This window comes from Pristis pectinata, chromosome 6, assembly GCF_009764475.1.
Source record: "Pristis pectinata isolate sPriPec2 chromosome 6, sPriPec2.1.pri, whole genome shotgun sequence".
Taxonomy (NCBI): domain Eukaryota; kingdom Metazoa; phylum Chordata; class Chondrichthyes; order Rhinopristiformes; family Pristidae; genus Pristis; species Pristis pectinata.
Window position 1 is genome coordinate 42,449,678 of NC_067410.1, and position 20,404 is coordinate 42,470,081.

The 20,404-nt window shown below is 41.2% G+C and overlaps 1 protein-coding gene across 1 annotated transcript in view; it reads left to right on the top strand.

Annotated features, from left to right (window-relative positions):
* Window positions 1-20,404, top strand: part of LOC127571338 (metabotropic glutamate receptor 7-like) — a 547,846-nt gene that overhangs the window by 422,233 nt on the left and 105,209 nt on the right. The window contains exon 8 of the mRNA XM_052017627.1: window positions 1,204-2,139. Within this exon, the coding sequence (XP_051873587.1) occupies window positions 1,204-2,139 (936 nt within the window). The remainder of the gene's footprint in view (window positions 1-1,203; window positions 2,140-20,404) is intronic.

A 20,404-nucleotide genomic window follows, 5' to 3' on the forward strand; every position in this document is an offset into this window, starting at 1 on the left:
ATTCAACATCGTGCAGGATGGGTTAAATCACTCAGCAATAAATAACATCTCAAACAATTCTAATGACAGCCATTAAACTGTTTTATTTTCAGGCAGATTAAAACTATTGCTTAGAGTATTAATATATTATCCCCTTATTAATTAAATTATCATAGGAGGCTTAAAGCAAGAAAACATCAATGGATTAATTAAATCTATGATATTTTCCCAGCTATGAGTAGGGTTACGTCCCCTTAATTAATAGTTTTCTTTAAATATTCTTGATACTTAATGAATAGGATTGCTGTTCACTCTCGCAAAAGCTCCAAACACCAAGAAACCTGAGTCTGGAAATTAAGCATAAGAAAGGAAATCAAGCAGCATAACGTGAGATCGAAGATGAATCAGAATCAGATTTATGCTAAATGGCAGCAGTTTAAGTGGACAATCTGAGTTGAATTGCTCAAAATTTGAAGATAGCAGACAATTCAATCAAATTGGTCCCTGGAGATGTTTGTGCTCTACTCAAGCCTTATATTATCCTGCCAACACACCACACTATTCCCTTATCCCTTTTATACTTAGTAACTTTCCTTTATTTGCACCAATGCCCTTTGCCTCCTCCACTCCACGAAGTAGTAGACCTAACCATCCTAAGGAGAAGGAATAGGTTCAGGAGCTGTCTTTCTGTAAAGGAAGAAGTCAGTTGGGTTAGGGGGAATTGTCTCTAGATAAAATGAGCTTGCAGGATCTGTTTGCAAGAGTTACTTGGAAGCAAGTTCTTTGTTGCAAAGAAACACTTGAGAAGCACGCCGAGTATGATGTACACACTGGGTTTCTGGATCTGCCAAGATAATAGGGGTGGTGGATGTTTGCCAGAGGTTCCAGATGCATCGGATTTTCAAGATCAGTACCAGAAGAGTTGGTGGGAATCAGATTTGAACACATGTTGAAAATGCATGATGTTAATGAAGGAATGCAACATCGTCCTTGAAAAACTGGATTGATATAACTTTGACAGTACTCTCTACTTCTGTGTTTGTTGTCGGCAGGGGTATAATTTTGCGGGAGAATTTATATTGTTTCTCTTCAATGAAAACCACTTTAGGCCAAACACAGCTAATCTAGTCACACCAAGCAAAGCTTCTTCACTAGAGACGTGAAGGTAGTATAATTCCAAACTCATTGTAACGTGCTGAGTCTCTTGTGTCTCCTTCTCCACAGGTGGAAGATATGCGATGGGCTGGAGGGAGCCGTGAGCTCCCTAAGTCTGTCTGCAGCTTACCCTGCAAAGCTGGAGAGCGCAAAAAAATGGTGAAAGGCGTGTCCTGCTGCTGGCATTGTGAGCTTTGTGATGGATATCAGTATCAACGAGATGAGTTCAGCTGCTCCCTGTGTAGCTACGACATGAGGCCCAATGCAAACCGGACTGGCTGCAGCCAGATCCCAATTGTGAAGCTCGAGTGGCATTCACCGTGGGCCATTATCCCTGTATTTCTCGCTATGCTAGGAATTATCGCCACTATTTTTGTGATTGCCACTTTTATACGGTATAATGACACGCCCATCGTGAGGGCCACTGGCCGGGAGCTCAGTTACGTTCTCCTCACTGGGATATTCCTTTGTTACATCATCACCTTCCTGATGATAGCCAAACCGAACACGGGAATCTGCTCCTTCCGTCGCATCTTCCTTGGCCTCGGCATGTGCATCAGCTACGCAGCGTTATTGACTAAGACAAACAGGATTTTTCGCATCTTTGAGCAGGGGAAGAAGGCTGTGACAGCACCCAGGCTCATCAGCCCAACCTCCCAGCTGGCAATCACATCCAGTCTCATCTCAGTCCAGCTCCTTGGAGTTTTCATCTGGTTTGGGGTTGACCCACCAAACACAATCATAGACTACGATGAGCAGAAGACCTCAAATCCCGAGCTTGCAAGAGGTGTCCTCAAATGTGACATTACAGATTTACAAATCATATGCTCTCTAGGATACAGTATTCTTCTAATGGTAACATGTACTGTTTATGCCATCAAGACAAGGGGCGTCCCAGAGAACTTCAATGAAGCTAAGCCTATTGGATTCACTATGTACACTACCTGTATAGTGTGGCTTGCCTTCATTCCAATATTTTTTGGCACTGCTAAATCAGCAGAAAAGGTAAGTGGATTTTTTTTGTAGTTATAATACAGTATATTGGATTTCATTTGAACATGCATGAATGCCAGGGTTTAATATGTTTCTTGGTTGTATCACTTGGCATTAGTTGTCCCAGGTATTGGTGAACTTGGTAAACACAGGTACCAATCCCTATACAATGGCGATGAACTCAATAATGAACAGCCTGGAAAATCAACATTAGTTAAAATTCACACAATGTCTGTCCTGATTTCTGTTCCTCAGTGTGAATAACTGTTATGATTAACTTGTCTTTCATTCTATCCCTGTTATTTTACTTTGCTTATTACTTCATATCTCCTTGGGATTAGGAATTTGCAGACTTCCCACAAAACTGGTCCGTGAATGAGAAATAATATATTTTCTGTGATCTCTGGCCCTTGCTCTCTGTGAGAACTCCAACATTGTCCCAGACTCTGAACTGAGGTTTAACTATCAGACCCAGGTCAGGAGTCCCAAATTCTCTGCTCTGAATACTAGGACAATCAGAGCCTTCAAGTCTGGGATAGCCACATTTTTGTTAAATAGAGATATCAAAGGAATGTTGAGCTAAGGCAGTAAAATTGAACTGAAGTATGGATTAGATGTGATCTAATTGAATGACATGATTGAGGTGCCGAATGCCTGCCTCCTGTTCTTATGCCCTTAGACATTCACATTGCAGCCTGAGTTACATATATGATTAGTTGTACATGATCTAGCTAGCAGTTTTATTGTTGATGGTTTGCAAACAAAATACATGGTGTATATTTGACATGGCTGTATGTGTTAGAGGTTTATTTTCTATTCTATTGGATTCTGCTTGTGGGACCATTGTGCAGGAATCATGACAAGTCTACTTTACAAGTATTTTTGAATTGAAATTGAAGCTTGGTTTGCCTCTGTTGTTCCCTTTGTTTGAGGAGGTGCTGACAGACTTGCCCACAAGAAATAAGGTGAGAGACAACATCAAGATATATACCTTTAATGACAAGAGAAAATACTGGTGAAGATAGTTTTAAGTAATCTACAAAGTATTTCACTGTTTAAGTTGCCAAAAAATTAATCAAGTGCACTTTAGTCCATTATTTCATCTTACAATTATTCTTTATATGAATTTTCCATACTTTTTTAAGAGGTACCTCACTATCCTGAGAGATAGACCAATTGATTGCATGAAACCATCTTATGAGTGTTTTCTGCTGCAGGTAAAGAGAAGACTGTTTATTGTACTGAGGAGATAGCAGTTTGGTATCATGAATTTTGCAATCTCATCAAGGTGTAACTGGCGATTGAATGAACAGCTTGAAGTTCCCAGATTTACCCCATGTAGATATACACAAATATTCAACATTAGAAGATAACCTAGGAGAAAATGTTAGTTCTTTTTAGTGAGCTTGAAACTCCATATAATAAAAAATGCATTTACCAGTTTGCCACATAGTTAGGCTCCAATTCTGTATATTGCAAGAACCAAGGATGTGTATTAATGTGCGGGGTCATGCAATAAATATGCTGTTGTTCCATTTGAATGTGGCATTGGCTATCAAGGCCAATGCTCTGGAGATCCCTCCTTAAACTTTTCTTTTTCTTCCTCAAATACATTCTCTAAATCTATCCTTTGAGTTGGCTGTACCAGAGCATAAATTTTAACAATTGACCCTATTTTCACTTTCTCTTTGTCCTCTCAGCTGTTGAACTAAGGGCTTAAACTGCAACATTCAAGACACTTATAGAAAAGCTGTTCCAGTTCAATACTGACCCACATAATAAGACCATTGTCTACGTTTCTTGCCTCCTGTCTACACTCAACCATCATCATGGTGAGAGGAGAGATATAACTTGAGTGCTATCATGTGGGATTTCCCAAAAGTATTGGTCTGGAATTGGCAAGCACCATAGCACCAGAAAACACTGTAACCTTTCCCCAGTATGGACACAAGGCTGAATTCAAAGTGGAGGGGGAGGGGGAGGGCAGGACTTCTAGCTATTACTTTAGGAAATACCCTTCATGAACATTCTCACCCTTTCTCCTCAGTTTGCCCCCATTTTTGAGAGATTGTGGAGAAAGTGCCCTAGGCCTTCTGCATGGTGAAACATTGGACCTTTCCCACCAGGAGAGATCAATGGGCAGGCAAGTGTTTGGCTCATGAGTTGTATACTGGGCTCCTTTGATTCAGAAGGACAAAGTGGCAGGAACAAGGGACCCAGAATTCTACTGCTGTTTCTTCATTGTCATTTGGTCTAAATCTTGGAACATGCATACTAATAGCAAAGGGGATACAATTGCCATAAGAATTGTAGATACCTATATCACTTCCTCGAGGACCAAAATGAATAGGCAATAAGTGCTGCCATTCCCAGCAACACATAATTTCCAGGAAAGAAAAATGCATTTTTAAGATGCCAAAGGTGAAATTTTATATAGACCCCTTGTCAGTATTGCACGAACCGATTTAAACCACCTTTGATCCCAGTCTCCTCCCTTTTGTAAAACATAATAACTGAATTGTAAAGACCTTTAAGATTTGTGGCATTTGACTTGACAATCAATGCAGTATTTTCCAACGATCATTACATCCCTAATTGCCACATCAATAACAGTTTCCCTGGACTTTTGATGAGCTTCTAATTTATGCTGCATTTGCATTGATTCAGATTTTCAGCTTCACAAATAATTTGTCATTCTTCATGGATTCCAACAATGGGGAATGCATTGTTTGAAAGACGATCTCCCATATCAGCCTTGATGCCCCTACCTTCACCCCAACTCTTTCAAGATTAACACATAGAGAAGCGAGAAAAGGGTTTTCTTGTCAGGATAGTAAGAAGCTGAAAATGGAAAGCCTTAGGATTGTTGTGACTGTGTTCTAGTACTCCCCAGAAAATGTGAGCCAGTGATTCATAACAGAGAAGAAACATAGCAGAATTTTGATTTGGTGGCTGTGCTGTATGTGTGGACTATATAAACATATCCAATGGACTTGACTGAATTTGCACCTTTATGCATAGTGCTGTTTCTGACTTGTGAGAGATTAGCCTGTGGACTCCTGCAGTTGAGGAGAGCTGAGATTATAAAAACCCTTATGTTTCTGCTTCCAAGTTTTTGTTGGATAAATCTCAAAATGCTGTGGTGAAGGAGGAGAAGGGAAGACAGTGGAAACAAGCAATGATTGAGGAAGGAAGGGACAGGCCAGCTCGAGCACACAGGAAGTAACTAGAGGAAAGGAGACAATGCATTAACAATGCACTGACAGAGAGAGGAGGGGGAGAGGAAAGCCAGGAGAGTGAGGGACATGGGAGATTTGTTAAGGCAGCAAAGTACTCATCACAATAAATAATGTTCCAACCTTTACAAATTGCCCTTCTATTCCTTTGAAGCAGATAAGACACCCCAAAAAAATTGTGGTGATTGGAAATAATAGGGTTATTTACACAAGGAAGCATTGTTAACATACGCAAAGGGGAAAATGTATATGTATGACCTTTCCATGGATTTTATCGTACCAGTTGAAATTTCTAGATCAACAGTAATGTATCAGCACTGCATTTTTCTGTCAATGTTCTTTTCTGACCAGGAATGAGATTTATTTGATTTAAAACAGCATTACTTTTAGCTTTTGATACCATTTCCCAGTTTGAGAACAGTTGCAGGAAAGAACCATTGAAACTTCCTGTGAAGTACCTTAATTTTTCTACATCCTTCCCTGATGATGTTCCCCAGTTGGCAGCATAAAAGCTTGACTGAGAGACTCAGGCCATGGCTGAAAATTTTGATCACATTTCCTTTTAAACTCGAATTTGCAGTTTTGTGACCAAATTCCCTTTGAGATAGATAGTTCTCCTCACTCAGTTTTCTCATATGAATGATGGATAGATGCTGTATCTGTCATATATCAGGAAATTTTCTGCAGTGTACCTCTGATTTTAATGTGCTAGGGTCACATTCCTTGCTTATAGTTCAAAGTATATCTTACAGCCCTAGTAAACTTTGCAATCCTTGGAAATCTCAAGGGGGTGGTGACTGGGTGAGGAGGGGTTTGGGGAATGAAGCCTTTACTATTATTATACCAAAGAGCAGCTGCTAGAAATGATCAGCAAGTCAGGCAGAGAGCTGAAAAGGTGTGAAAGAGAATCCTCTGAAGAAATCCCACAAAGACACCCAGAAGTAATGCAACGACCATGTAAAAGGAGTGGCCTGCACCTTTGGTGAACTAGCAGCAGCATTAGTGAAGATTACACATTAATTGAACTTTTCTCTTTCAGATGACAATTGACAGATGCACTTTCAAGGTTTGTTGTAAAAGTCACTTAAGTTATTGTTTTAACAAAACAATGATGTAAAGATTGGGTCACCTTCCTGTGAGAGTGACTATATTTAAATAATTTCAGTGTGAAGGCAGCAGTAAAGCCATCCCCCCACCAACCCATCCCCAGTGCTTACTGTCCATCTCACCATGCAACTATGTGTCTGAATGTAGTTGCCCAGGTCACAGCTGTGATTTATTCATTGTGAAGTCTGAGATAAGGAAGGCTCCTATTATAAATTCAGTTCCTTTTACAGAATTGTGATTTTTCTACATGAAAGGCAATACAGAGGTACAAATCTGCATAAATAATCTTTTTCCTTTGGTTCTGCTGCCCTCTTTAAAAATAGTGCTTTGTGAGACAGGACTGGTTAATCCAGTGATAAGGACTAATAATCCAGAAAATATCAGTTCAAATCCTATTATACCAATTTGAAAATGCAGTGAAAACAGATGGTTCAGTTAAGCTCAACCATTTCATCCTTAACCTTGTTTAGGGAAGGAAATTTCTTCTTTTCTGATGTGGCTTCAATGTGACTCCAATTCTGGTTGAAAGCTTTCCTTGTAGTTCCCATCTGAAGCACAGGATCCTCCTGTCATAGAGAGATACAACACAGAAACAGGCCCTTCTGCCCACCAAGCCTACATCAACCATTAACCATTCACTACACTAATCCTATGCTAATCCATTTATTCTCCCCACATTCTTATCAACTCCTTCCCAGATTCTACCTCTCACCTATCTCACACCAAAGGTGCACAGTAGAGGTATTTCCGTAAAGATCAAAGTTGGTTATCTTCTATCAATGATAACTGCAAGGAGGCAACTCTTGTTTCTCTGAAAGATACAATATCAAGGAGAAATAACTGCTTCTCCCCAACCAAGGGTCAGTATTGATACTTCATAAATAAGGAACTGGTCCAAAAATTTTTTAAAAATACAACAGAAAATGCTGGGCACTCTCAGCCATTCGAGAAGCAGCTGTGGAAATAGATACAGACTTAACCTTTTAGGTCAATGAGCCTTCATCATTATTTCAGATTTCCAGCATCTGTTTTTTTTTTCTTTTCATGTCCTGTGTCTAATGCTGAACATTGACTTGCAAATTACACTTGCTTGAGTTGGTCTCTGTTTGAAGAGCATTATAGTATGTTAGTTAATCACTGGGTAGCAACCTATAAACTAACTTTACAACCTTCAATAACTACAATAATTCAGTATTTCTGGGTATTCAGAGGGAAATATTCAAGGATGTGCTCAAATCCTCCTAGATAAGTTGCAATACCCCCACTGAATCTTATGGAACATAGAACAGTACAGCTCAGGAACAGGCCCTTCAGCCCACAATGTCTGTGCTGAACATGATGCCAACTTAAGCTAAATTGCTTCTGCCTGCACATGATGCATATCCCTCTATTTCCTACATATTCATGTGCCAATCTGAAAAACCTCTTGAATGCCACTATCAAATCTGCTTCCTCCAGTACCCCTGGCAGCCATTCCAGGCACCCACCACTCTCTGTATAAAAAAAACTTGCCTCACATTAATGTATGTCCTCTAGAACTTGACATTGCTACCCTGGGAAAAATAGATTCTATCTATTCAATCTATGCTTCTCATAATTTTATAATTTTATATCAGAATCTTGGGAAATCTTGGCTCGTGACCATTCAAAGTGGAGAAGGAGCATTTGGGATGGTATGGAGAACCTTGAGGTCATGCATCAGGAGCACACAGAAGCCCTTTGCTTAAATGGCAGAAAGAGCAGACCACCTAACAATCTAATCCACCTGCCCATTCAGGCATCTCCTGCATCATCTGTGGAAGAGTCTATGGTTCCCACATTGGTCTCATCAGCCACCTCAGAACCCACAAAACTGTAATGGAAACAAGTCTAATTTGACGCTGAAGAACTGTTCAAGAGGAATAGATCGCATACAGCAGGCAACGATGTTTCTGCACCTGCTGGTTGTATAATGCAAGGTGCCCCTGGACTAATGCAAGCACTAGAATCTCATTTTCAGACCAAAGGTGTTTTCCACAATGATTCTGATACTTGCATGGCTTTCTGTGTAGCCCCACTCAGGAGTTGCTGGAGGACTGGTAGCTGGTACGAGGAACCAGGGAAGCAGAAGGTAGCCCTAGTCCCTCAGATTCCATTCCTCTGGCTGTGGAAAATATCCAGCCATACAGTCTCTTTGTGCATGAATGCTTTATGTCTGCTTCCCAGAGTCATAACATTGAGCATCTGAGAATTCTGTAGATGACCCACAACAAGCAGCTCATGGAGGCAGTGGAAATCCTTCCCATTGATGTGAAAGTTCAGGTCATTAATGGAAGCCTCTGTGGCATGAGAATAGTCAATGGCCACCTGCACTTGTTGGAATCCAGTAACACTGGCACATCCCAGTGCCCAGGATGCCACCTGTTCCTCAGTGAAAGCAAAATAGGTGGAATCACCTTTCCTCAAGTGGAACACCTGGGTAAACTCCCTGCTGAAACAGTGAACAGCAATTTGTGAGAAGTGGCAGGTCTGCTGTAGCCACTTGTGAACACCTTGTAGCAAGGAAGCTGAGAGTCAGCATGACCTTGATGCCAACAGAAAGAACAATCCAGATGTGAGAGTGTGGCTGAAAGTCATCCCAGGCATTCCAAATAAGGGCTGCTTTCCAACTGGCCTACCTTCTCTGCGTTCATCCAGAGACATTATCCACATGTGTGCTCATATCCACACCTATGCAGTGCAAGTTGCCCTACAGATATGAATCTCAGATGCCATTTTAGGTCTCACAGAATGTTCATAATCCCCCCCCTCCCAAAAAAAAGGCATGAGCTCCATTCTCTTACCATGATTATCTTAAAAAGTGAAAGTTCGGTTTTCCTTCATACATGTTCTTGATCTTGATGAGCAATAAGGAAATTGGATTCATGGAAGAGAAAAGCACTGAGCATTGGAACAAGAATTGGCTATTCAGAGACTGTTTCACCAATCAATGTGATAACAGATCTGTGACATAACCCACGTGCCCACATTTTCCCCGTAGTCCGTCGTACTTATGCTGTCTTTTTGAAAGAGCTTTCTGAATAGTCCCACCTTCCTGGTCTTTCCCCTCCATTTCGCAAATATTTTCCTGTTCAAGTGTAGACCTAATTCCCTTTTGATTGTTATTGATGGTTCCCTTTTAATAGTTATTTCCACCATGCTTTCAGACACAAGAGACTGCGGATGATGGAATCTTGAGCTGAAAACAAACTGCTGGAAGAACTCAGCAGGTCAAGCAGCATCTGTGGAGCCAAAGGGATGATTAGCATTTCAGGTCAAGACCCTGCACCAGGACTGAAAGTGTAGAGAATGCGTTCAGGCTGTACATTCTGGATCTTAACAACTCACTGTTGTAAAATAAAGATTTTGTTTATAGTCCAGGGACTAATTAAGTTAGCACTTGAAGATTTATTTGAAGTTATTTCTGTCTGAATCCCACTGTGTTATAGACAGAAATAGCCTGAGGAACATAAAGATATGAGAGAAGAAGGAGCCCAGACAATCCCTCAATCCAACTCCACCATTCAAAAACAATTAGTTACCCTGTTCCCTGTATAATCTTTATCCATTGTTCAATCATCCTTCAACCAACCTTAAATGTACTAAATGCCTGAGCATCCATAGCCCTCTGATGAAAGAAATTTCTCCCCATCTCAGTCCTAAATGGCTGACTCTTTGTCCTGAGACCTGGCCCTTTGTTTCTCGAGTCTCCATCCAGGAAAAAACAGTCTCTCAGCATCTGTTGACCCTCTTATGCCCCTCATTCTTTCAAAATCCAGTGACTTCAGCCCCATCCTATTAGAGCATTCATCATAGATGGTTTCTTCATGGTCAAAGAGAGATACAGCATGGAGGTAGGCCCTTCAGCTCATCGAGTCTGCACCAACCATTAACCACCCATTTTACACTAATTCTACATTAATCCTTTATTTTTCTCCTCACATTCTCCAACTTCCCCCAGATTCTACCACTCATCTACAATTTACAGAGGCCAATCAACCTGCCAACCCACAAGTCTTTGGGATGTGGGAAGAAATCGGGAGCTTCCATAGGAAACTCACACAGTCACAGGGAAACCGTGCAATCTCCACACAGACAGGACCCGAGGGCAGGATTGAACCTGGACCTCTGGTGCTGTGAGGCGACAGTTCTACTAGCTGCACCACTGTGCCGCCCTTCATTTTAAAGAATTAGTCGAGTAAATGCACATCGCATTGACTTCAGGACAAGGATACCTTAGGAACAGAAATAAAAACTGCAAACAGTTCTCCAAGTTCTGGGTGAGTAGAATTAACTAATTGAACTAAACTAGATGAACACATCACTTTGTTACAGCACTGTTTGACATCTGAAAGTGCTTGACACAACAAATTGTTTGCAATCTTTTTGTTGGCATCTGGGCTCTGGTATCCTGCAGTCTTGCAAGCAATGGCATTGAAAGCTTAAAATAAATTGATAGATGTTTGTAGAAAACCTGGAACCTAGGCAAAATTCAAATAGAGCTTCTCCACATCTTGTATTAGCAGGGTCCCGACTTCCATTATTTTCTGTGAAATATATCCTCCTGGATGTTCCCCAGCAGTGAAATTGTCTCAGTGGGGGACCGGTCTATGGCGACTTAGAGGAGAACAACCAAAAATAATTTGTTCTTGTTCAGAGAAATGTAGGTCATTTCTTTATGGCAAAATACCAAAGCAAACGACATGAATTGGCGGTGGCTGCCTGCAGTGCTGGAAGATCAATAATAAAAACCCAAATCAATGGCTGCTCTGTAGGAGTATGTTGCAATTAAAATAAAAGTATAGCCCCCTGGGTACTGCACCGAGGTTAGAGAATAATTCAGGAGCTGCAGCTTCTGGATAATTATTATGCATATCTTGTGACTGCGATGTATTCTTGAGAGGACTTTATATCTGCAGTGTAACTGTACATGTGATGACACATCTGTTGCAGTGTGTGTCAGAGATGATGAAATGTTATTAAAAACCTGTTAAATGGGTGATTTGTATTCTCAATTAAAACAAACGCTTAGACTGAACAAAGGATACATGGTAATTAGCAAGTGGATACAGGATTTATCCCCAGGTGAGTCAAGGGTTTATTTTTCAGTAACATTTAGAGTACATTATTAAAGTACTGCAGCTGCTGGTATGAATGGATACTGATTGATGTAGATTTTGTTAAAATTAAGTTGAACAGATTGTAACTTTGCTTAATTTATTATTTTGGAAACTGGGCAATTTGGCAAGGCCAGCATTTTCTGACCTTCCATAATTTGAGAAGGTGGCAGTGAGCTTGTGTTATGAGAAAGGTTCTTTTGAACCTTGAAGATAGAGGTATCTGGACACACAATCTTTATACTTCAAAAAGGAGAATTTTATTTACAAAGACAGACGTGGGAACAGAATGTGAAGGAACAAATGCACACTTGCACACTCGCACTCAGGTGATCGTGAAACATGGGCGGAGTCGCAACAGGGGTGAAGTGCACATACGCTCACACACATACACACGCGCGCAATGAACTAGTACAAATGATCAGGGAACGAACAAATACGTTGTCTGAACCCCCTGAATCTGGACAAACAACAGCTCTACACTACTGGGAATCTACTTAGGATGCTCCTAGACCCCTGTGGAAGTGCACCCCCTCACCTGTGGTCTCGACCCCGCCAGCAATCCGAAAAGAGAGCGAACTGCTCACATGTACCATCTTTTATAGGGTTGTAGCTAGGTGGAGCCCGTTCAGGTAATTCAAACAAGCCAATGATTCAGGTTCAAGGACAAAGGTGAGTTACAAGCCAATCCTTTGGTACGCTCTTGATGGGTGGGGTGGAGCCGGACCCTTGATTGACAGTGGTGTAGCTTCTGACCCAATAGTCAATGCTATCATCCGACCATGGGGGTCAGTATTGTTGTCACTGCCATCTGACCCCTGGCCTTTCATACTACAGCTAGCTCTTTGAAGTGCTGCAGTCATTCAGTTGAAGGTGATTCAGCAGTGCTGTTGGGTAGGGAGTTCTAGGATTCAGAATCAGAGATAATGAAGGACCAGTGATATATTGCCAGGTCTGGATGGCGTGTGACTCAGAAGGGAATCTGTGGGTGGTGGTGTTTCCATGTGCCTGCTGCCTTGTCCTTTTTAGATGTCACATGTTTGGGAGGAACTGACAGAATAGCCCTGGTGAATAACTACAATACTTATTGTAGATGGTGCACTCTGGTGGAGGTAATGAATGTTTAAGGTGGTTGATGGGGTGCCAATCAAGCAGGATTCTTTGTCCTGACTGGTGTTGAGCTTGGTGTTGCACTCATCCAAGTGGAGAGGGTTCCATCATGGTCCTGACCTTTGCCTCATAAGAACACTTTTGGCTGGCAGGTGGTGAGTCTCTCACTGCAGGATGTCAAGCCTCTGACCTGCCTTTGCAGCTGCAGTACTTATGTGGCTGGTGTAGTTGGGGTTCTGGTAAGTGGTGAGACTTGGCAATGGTAATGCCACTGAATGTCAAGTGTACGTGGTTGGACCTTCTTTTGTTGGAGCTGGCTACCTCCTGTTGTGTACATTACTTGCCACTTATGAACACATGCATAAATATTGTTTAGGCCTTGTCGTGTTCAGGCATGGGCTGCTTCATTTGCAGAGAAATTGCAAATGGAATTGAACTTGGTGCAATCATCAGCGCATATCCCCACTTCTGACCTTGTGATAGAAGGTTGAAATTTACTGATGAAGTAGCTGAAGATGATAGGTCTAGGATACTGCCTTAGGTAACTCCTACACTGATGTCCTGGGCACGGTTAATTGACCTCCATTGACAACAACTATTTTCCTTTGCGTGAGGTATGATTCCAACCTTTTGAGTGCTTTCCTTTGATGTCCATTGACTTCAGTTTAACCAGGGTGCCTTGATGCCACTCTGGGTTAAATGCTTCCTTGATGTCAAAGGCAGCCAATTTTACCTCACCTCTAGAATGCAACTCCATGACTTGACCAAGGCTGAAGTCCCAGGCTCCGTGGTCCAGTAGTGACCCAAAAAGGGCATCAGAGTGCCATCATTGGACGGCACGGAGGCATAGTGGTTTGCACAATGCTTTACAGCGCCAGCAACCTGGGTTCAAATCCGGCCACTGTCTGTAAGGAGTTTGTATGTTCTCCCCATGTTTGTGTGGGTTTCCTCCGGGTGCTCCGGTTTCCTCCCACATTCCAAAGACGTACAGGTTAGGAAGTTATGGGCATACTATGTTGGTGCCGGAAGCGTGGTGACACTTGCGGGCTGCCCCCCAAAGTCACTACGCAAAAGATGTATTTCACTGTGTGTTTCGATGTACATGTGACTAATAAGGATTTTATCTTATCTTATCAGAGAGCAGGTATTGAAAGAATAAGTGCTATTTGGTGACAATGTCGATTTGATCATGTTGAGAGCAGACTGTTTGGGTGGTAATTAATCAGGTTGGATTTGTCTCGCTTTTTTGCATAAATCAGAAGGAACAAACAGCTGTGTATTTTAAATTGAGTTTTCCACTTCACTTCCACTTCAAAGGCAAGCATGTTTGTACATCCAGCAAATGTCTGTGTATGGGTCAGTCCCAGCAGGTAGATGGAAAGATGTTTTGCGATGGAAACACATAGAACAACACAGGTGGAAACCTGCAACAACTTCCATTTATTCAGCTCCTTTCAAGCACTTTGAAGCAAATGAAGCTCTTGTTTTTGTACAGAAAATGTGACAGTCAATTCACCATGCAGTTGTCGCACAAACAGCAATACAAAATGATTAGATTTCTTTTCCTTTGACTGTATTGTTTTGGGGGATGAATGTTGGTCAGGATCTGAAGAGGAATCTCCTTCTGTCCTTCATTTAGCACTATCAGACATTTTACATTCATCTGTGAGAGTAATTTGTTTTAAGATTACATCTGAAAAGCAGTACATTTGGCAATGCAGTGCACCATTATTTAGCCCAGGTTACGTGCTTCTGTTTTGACTTGAAGAGATTGGAAAAGTTAGGTTTCTTTTTACAGCAAAGAAAGTTAGACAGATATGATGGAAGTATTCAACGTCTTCAAAGGGATTTGATAGTCTAAGTAAGAAAAAAATGTTTCAAAGGTAATAGAAAGTTCAGCATCAAGACGAAGTGACTGGCAAAGAACAAGAAGTGACCTGAGGAAGCTTTTATACATTGTGAGTGCTTGCACTACCTGAAAGAGTGCTGGGAACAGATTCAAAAGAGAACTGGATAAGTAACTGAAAGGATTGGAAACACAGGGCTACGGGGAAAGAGCAGGAGGTTGGCAGGAAGTGGACAACATACGTACAGTTGGCCTTCTCTTATGTTACATCATTGTGTGATTCACTGAATAACACTGAAGTCTCTGAAGTGGGCTTGTCCATACAAAGAGCATGGATAAACATTTCAATACCCATCATGGGAGAGAGATCATGACTACTGCAACAAAATAACAAAGGAGCTTTACTTTATTCGTAACTTTAGTGGATATTGGTGGTCAACAGGAAGTTTGTCAATTCCTCTTAAAGGCATGTCATTGAATCAGGCATATGATGGAGAGTAGAGGCCCTATTTTGCCAACAACACGGCTCCCCTTTCCTAGCATCTGCATTACACATTCTCCACTTTCTAGGCCAATCATTCCTTGGATCTAAAACTGAGAGGAGCCAGTTGATGTCAACTTAGAGCAAAGAACAACTTTGTGTCTACGTCCAAGCTCAGTTCAATAAGCTCAGGGACTATTTCAAGCCAAATCCCAACTCGGAAGGAATTTCATTGCTGGCACATTGTACCATACCTAGTCCCATAAAATATGCCACCATAATGTCTGATATGAAATATAGAAACACAAAACTATTCAAAAAGAGAGAAAATTGCTTTTTGTTTTACTACTAGCTCTGGAACTTCCTCAGTGAATCGCCACTTTTCTCAAGATGCCAACAAAAATCAAACCCTTTGACCAGGCCTCTGTTAACCTAATCTGGTCTATCCTCATCTGAAAAGGTATCAGATGTCTCAGGGTAAACTTTATGATGTAACATTTGCTGGGTTAAAGGTGCTATGTAATCTTAAACTGTTTTTACTATTGTTATACCGTGTATAGGAAGCCTGTTTCTTCAATGCTCCAATGAGACAGTGATATATGTCTGGGCCTAAATATATATTTTTAATTTAGTGCCTGGAAGCTACATGCTCCACCGGTTACATGTTATTTCTAAATCCCCAGGGTCACAAAGTTGTGCTGATATTCCATGTAAATATAAAGTAATAGGTAACAAAAATGAATAAATAAAAATAATTACTAAAGCATGTTTTTATTGTTGTAACTGCTGCAGAAAAATATGCTTGAGGCCACTATCTATTCTTCAGCTATAGTAAAGAGATTCATCTCTTAATGGAATAGATTTATCCCTGTATCATATCTATGCACATAAGAAATCGTGAGGTATCAGACCCTCTAAACTTACTGCTTTGGACACATTCAATTGTTCAGAAGTTTTATGCATTAGAAAAATATTTCTGCATTATTTTAAATCATATGATTGAACCAATTTAAAGCAAATGAAATTTGTTGTTGGAACTGAGAGTTGTAGAGTTGAATTCAATCCAGTTGTAAGGATGCAGAGGTGGCGCAGTCTAGACTGTTGGATAATTTTTTACTCTATAAACAGTTTCTGTCCACTACATTATACCTCTGAACAGCTTATGAATATTCAGCTCATCCATTATGTTAAATATTAATCAAAACTGTGGGACGGACAAAAACTTCGTCATAACTTAATCACAAAGATATACAAACAAAACATGGAAATAACTTTTAAAACAGATGAAAAATATAAATTATTTCAAGTAATTTAGGACCTTTCAAGACACCCAATGTATCTCCAAGGGTGCATTATGGGCTATGTTAGATGAGTTCTTTGGAAATTTGAACCTTGTAGCTTTAACCAGCTCATGTTAGCCTAGTTTCCACTTTTCTTGAAATTGGTAACTGCAAACCAAATAACACCTGTTTTGAAAAGTGTCTTACCTCACAAATATTTGCTGAAAATCACTGCATATTGCCAAGTTCTTTTTGTGGCTGCATCCCCATCCACTAGAGCAATCAACCAATGAGGATCACACACCTAGTCTGTCAACTTGAACCCTCCTCTATCAATGACCAATAGTTCCCCTCAAACCTATTAATCACACCACCTCTTGACCACCAATTGTATCCCCAACCACTCTGTCTATTCTGCAATTATTAAGTCTACCCCCACAACCAACATCAACAGCTGGTCATCACCCTGATGGCTCCACCCATAAATTGGCCCCAACCCTTTATGATCAAAGTTCTGCCCCCATTCCTGGGCTTTCCTCCCCCACCATCCCTTCCATGTTTCCACTATCTTCCTTCCACCATCACTGGGCCAAGACCTTGTCCTGTGCATAGGCAGAGCATACCAAAGGATGCCCTTGGGTAAGCAATATCTTAATTGTAGAGTGGCTATAACGTGATGCCACAGGTAAACTCCAATAATCTGATATCTGATTACTTGGAAATCCTGATGGTCCGGGATCTGGCTCACTGGGTTTTGTTTCCCATGTTCCCTATTAATTCACTGGGGCCCTGTTTCCCAATCTGCCCTTCAAACACACCTGGGCCCTGCTTCTCATGTACCCTTTAAACTCACTTGGGCCTTGTTTCCGGCACTCCATTTAAGCTCACCAGGGCCCTGTTCTCTCCATTTGCTATACAATCACTAGGACCCTGCTTCCTGCTCTCTTTAAACACATCCGGTTCTATTTCCCACACCCCTTTAAGCACCCCAGGGCCCCATTTCCCATGCTCCCTTTAATGTTAGCTGGTTCACTGGAAAACTTGTTAAACTATTGTGCAACAAAAAAGAGACAGTGTTGTGGTATTAACAGGAGTAATGTCTAACATTCTACAAAGTCTGCTTGTCCAGCATCACCAAAATCCTGAGGGTACCATATTATTGGAGTCTTCCTCTATGGAACATCCCAACTCTAATCCCACGAACAGGAAATTAACCTGCTGTAAACCATTTGACTAACATGCCTTTAACATTTTGACCATTTTCAGGGATTCTTGACCCTGCCATGTAGTCAGATTAAACTCTACATCTCTCAGCACAGACGACAGGGAGCATTCTACTTCTAAATATGGATCAATGACATGAATTGGAATAATACATGAAAATGCAAAAGACATTTTTTCTTATGCATAACATTTCTGAATAGACGTATGCTTTCAAAGGAGAAAAAAAATCACTTTAAGTCACATTGTCAGTCCACCACCTGTGAGTGACCCAATTTGAAATGACTGAAAATAACTTTCTAAAAAAAAATAAACTATCTTCAAGTTAGATTGGGATACAGGATTGTGTTCCTCTGTAAATTTATAATAGAAATCACTGAACACCTTATTATTATTTTTCCCAAAAGTTCCATCTGAATATTTGCATTGCTCCTTGAAAACTCCCAATTAGTAGAAACTCTAGTAATTGATCAAGCTGGCCTTGTTTTTAAATTTTAAAAGACCCTGAAAACTTGAGTTGTGTTGAATTTAAGTTTTACTTTTAAAAATCTCACCATTTCTGGCACTGGTTGCATTGTTGTACGAGGAATTGTGTCAAAGAACAAGAGCCATTGAGTACTAAGTTAGTGCAGATGAAGGGTCTTGACCTGAAGTCCTTTCCTCTCCACATATGTTGCCTGACCCACTGAGTTCCTCCAGCTTTTTGTGTGTTGCTCCACATTCCAGCATCTGTAGCCTCTTCTTTCTCCAGAATCTTTATTGTGCTCTCTTACTTGATATGAGGCAGGGAAAATAAAGTAGTGGTGCAAACTGAACAAGTTCATATTCAAAAGAATAAGAAATGAGATTCATGTGTCATTTGGAAGTGATCTCATTTCTGATTCAAATGTTTGTAGTTCATGCCCCTTTCCAGAGGCTTGATCAGAAGTATCCAAACTGAGCTGCTGCCTTCCAACGAAGCTCAGACTGCCTTGGGAGATGGACATAAGAGATCACTAAGGGTTACGGGACACCTGCATAGTGATATGAGAAGCACCAATTCAGATGTTTTGATCGTTGGCTTCATACAATAGATCAACAGTTTAATTATATTTCTTGCACCTTTATAGAAAAGCAGGAGAAATTAACACAGCAGGCAGTAATGATGAGGACTCATATTTGCATGGAGGTATTTTGTTTAAATGATAACCATTGTTGGGAAATAATACATTAGTTAATTGGGCAATAGTCCAATAAATGTGGGGTAATTTTTTCTTTGGATCCTGGTCAATTATTTGGTTTTCAACTATTAATATTAACCTATCACTTGTGGGAACTTGCTGTTCATCTTAACTGCACTGCTTCCTGTATTACAGAAATGACCACACTTCCTACTCCTTCTATCACCTGCAAAATGCTTTGCAGTACCCTGTTACTGTGAAGTCATCTAAGCAATGCAGTTGATCTTTTTGCTTCATCTGTCTGTGTTCGAATGGAAACAGGCCTGGAAAATGTTCTGCACTTTTAAAAGCCCAGTAAACATGTGGGCCAATGGATACTATGCCTGAGGACCCACTGCTGTGAGATTCCAATGCATGTGAGATCCAAAGCAGTGTGAGCAATGCATCCGGTCTTCCACATTTAACAGGGGAGTTTGTGGTGATTGCTATAGAACTGGAGAGAGCTGGGAGACCTGCAAAGAATGATAAGACTTTCACTCCGCATGCAACTGGTTCCTGATGCTGGACTACACAGGCTGGGATTTACTGAATCCATTGTCCTTTAGGTATCACCAAAGAGGGTATTGCATTGATACGAAAGAGCTGCTTCTGCTTGAGTGGTCACATTGTGCACAGGCCGCAAGAGGCTGAATGAATTTCATGTCCAGCTGTGTGTTGGATGCCACTACATCTGTGCAGTTGCCTCTGTGCATCAATGCACCATATGTACTGAGGGCCAGAAGCAGGATTATAGACCTGGTGAATGCTGTGATAAGGTCCAACCTGTGTTCAGTGATTGCTTTTTTCTGCACAATTCTGTTGTGTAACACACAGAAGAGGATAGTGTCTCCTGAATTATGAGGGTGTGATTGCTTTAATTTCAGAAGGAAATTTTCCTGGTTCCATTGTGGTTTTGCAGAGGACAACGGTGACTATAATTTAATCCAGTGGTTTTTTTTAAATTACTGCTTTTGCAATGAAGGGAAACTTATCTGTCATTTTCATTTTCTCTTTTGGTGGAGATGGAGACAATTCATGTTGACATGGAAGTTCCAACATGCAGAGCAATGTTTATGTGCAGACCTCAAAGGAATTTGGGGGCTCTCCAATTAGATCAGTGTGATTTTCCGTACTGGGTCTTCTGTACTTCTGACCACCCCAAACTCCCACAACAGATAAGATGCTGATGTAGACAGACTGACATGTAGCCTTTGCCCACTTCCTGGATGCCACTTCCAAGACTGTTCATCACATGCATGGCCCACAGGCAGCTTCGGGTGGGTTGTGTTTAATTTAATATCCCTCATGATGATCTTTCCCCAGACCCCCAACCCTTCCATGGCTCACTAGGCCAAACCTCATCCTCCAAACCCTCCCGTGACATCCTATTCTCCCCTGCCCTGACTGATGTCCCAATCCTCCCCAACCCCCATGCCTCTGGCCTCCCTCCTCTGCTGTCTTCTGTAACCTGAAGCCAAACCCAGTCTCCCTGCTTCCTTTCCATTGCCAAGTCCGCAAAGGGAGTGCGGGACCCACTACGCAGCTCACAATACCTTGGCGTTGTGCGCCAGAGAATTTTGCAGTACTTGACCTTGAAGAAAACTTCCATTGGTCTACCACACACCATCAATTTAATGCACCTTTTCAAGCAGCAAAGAATTC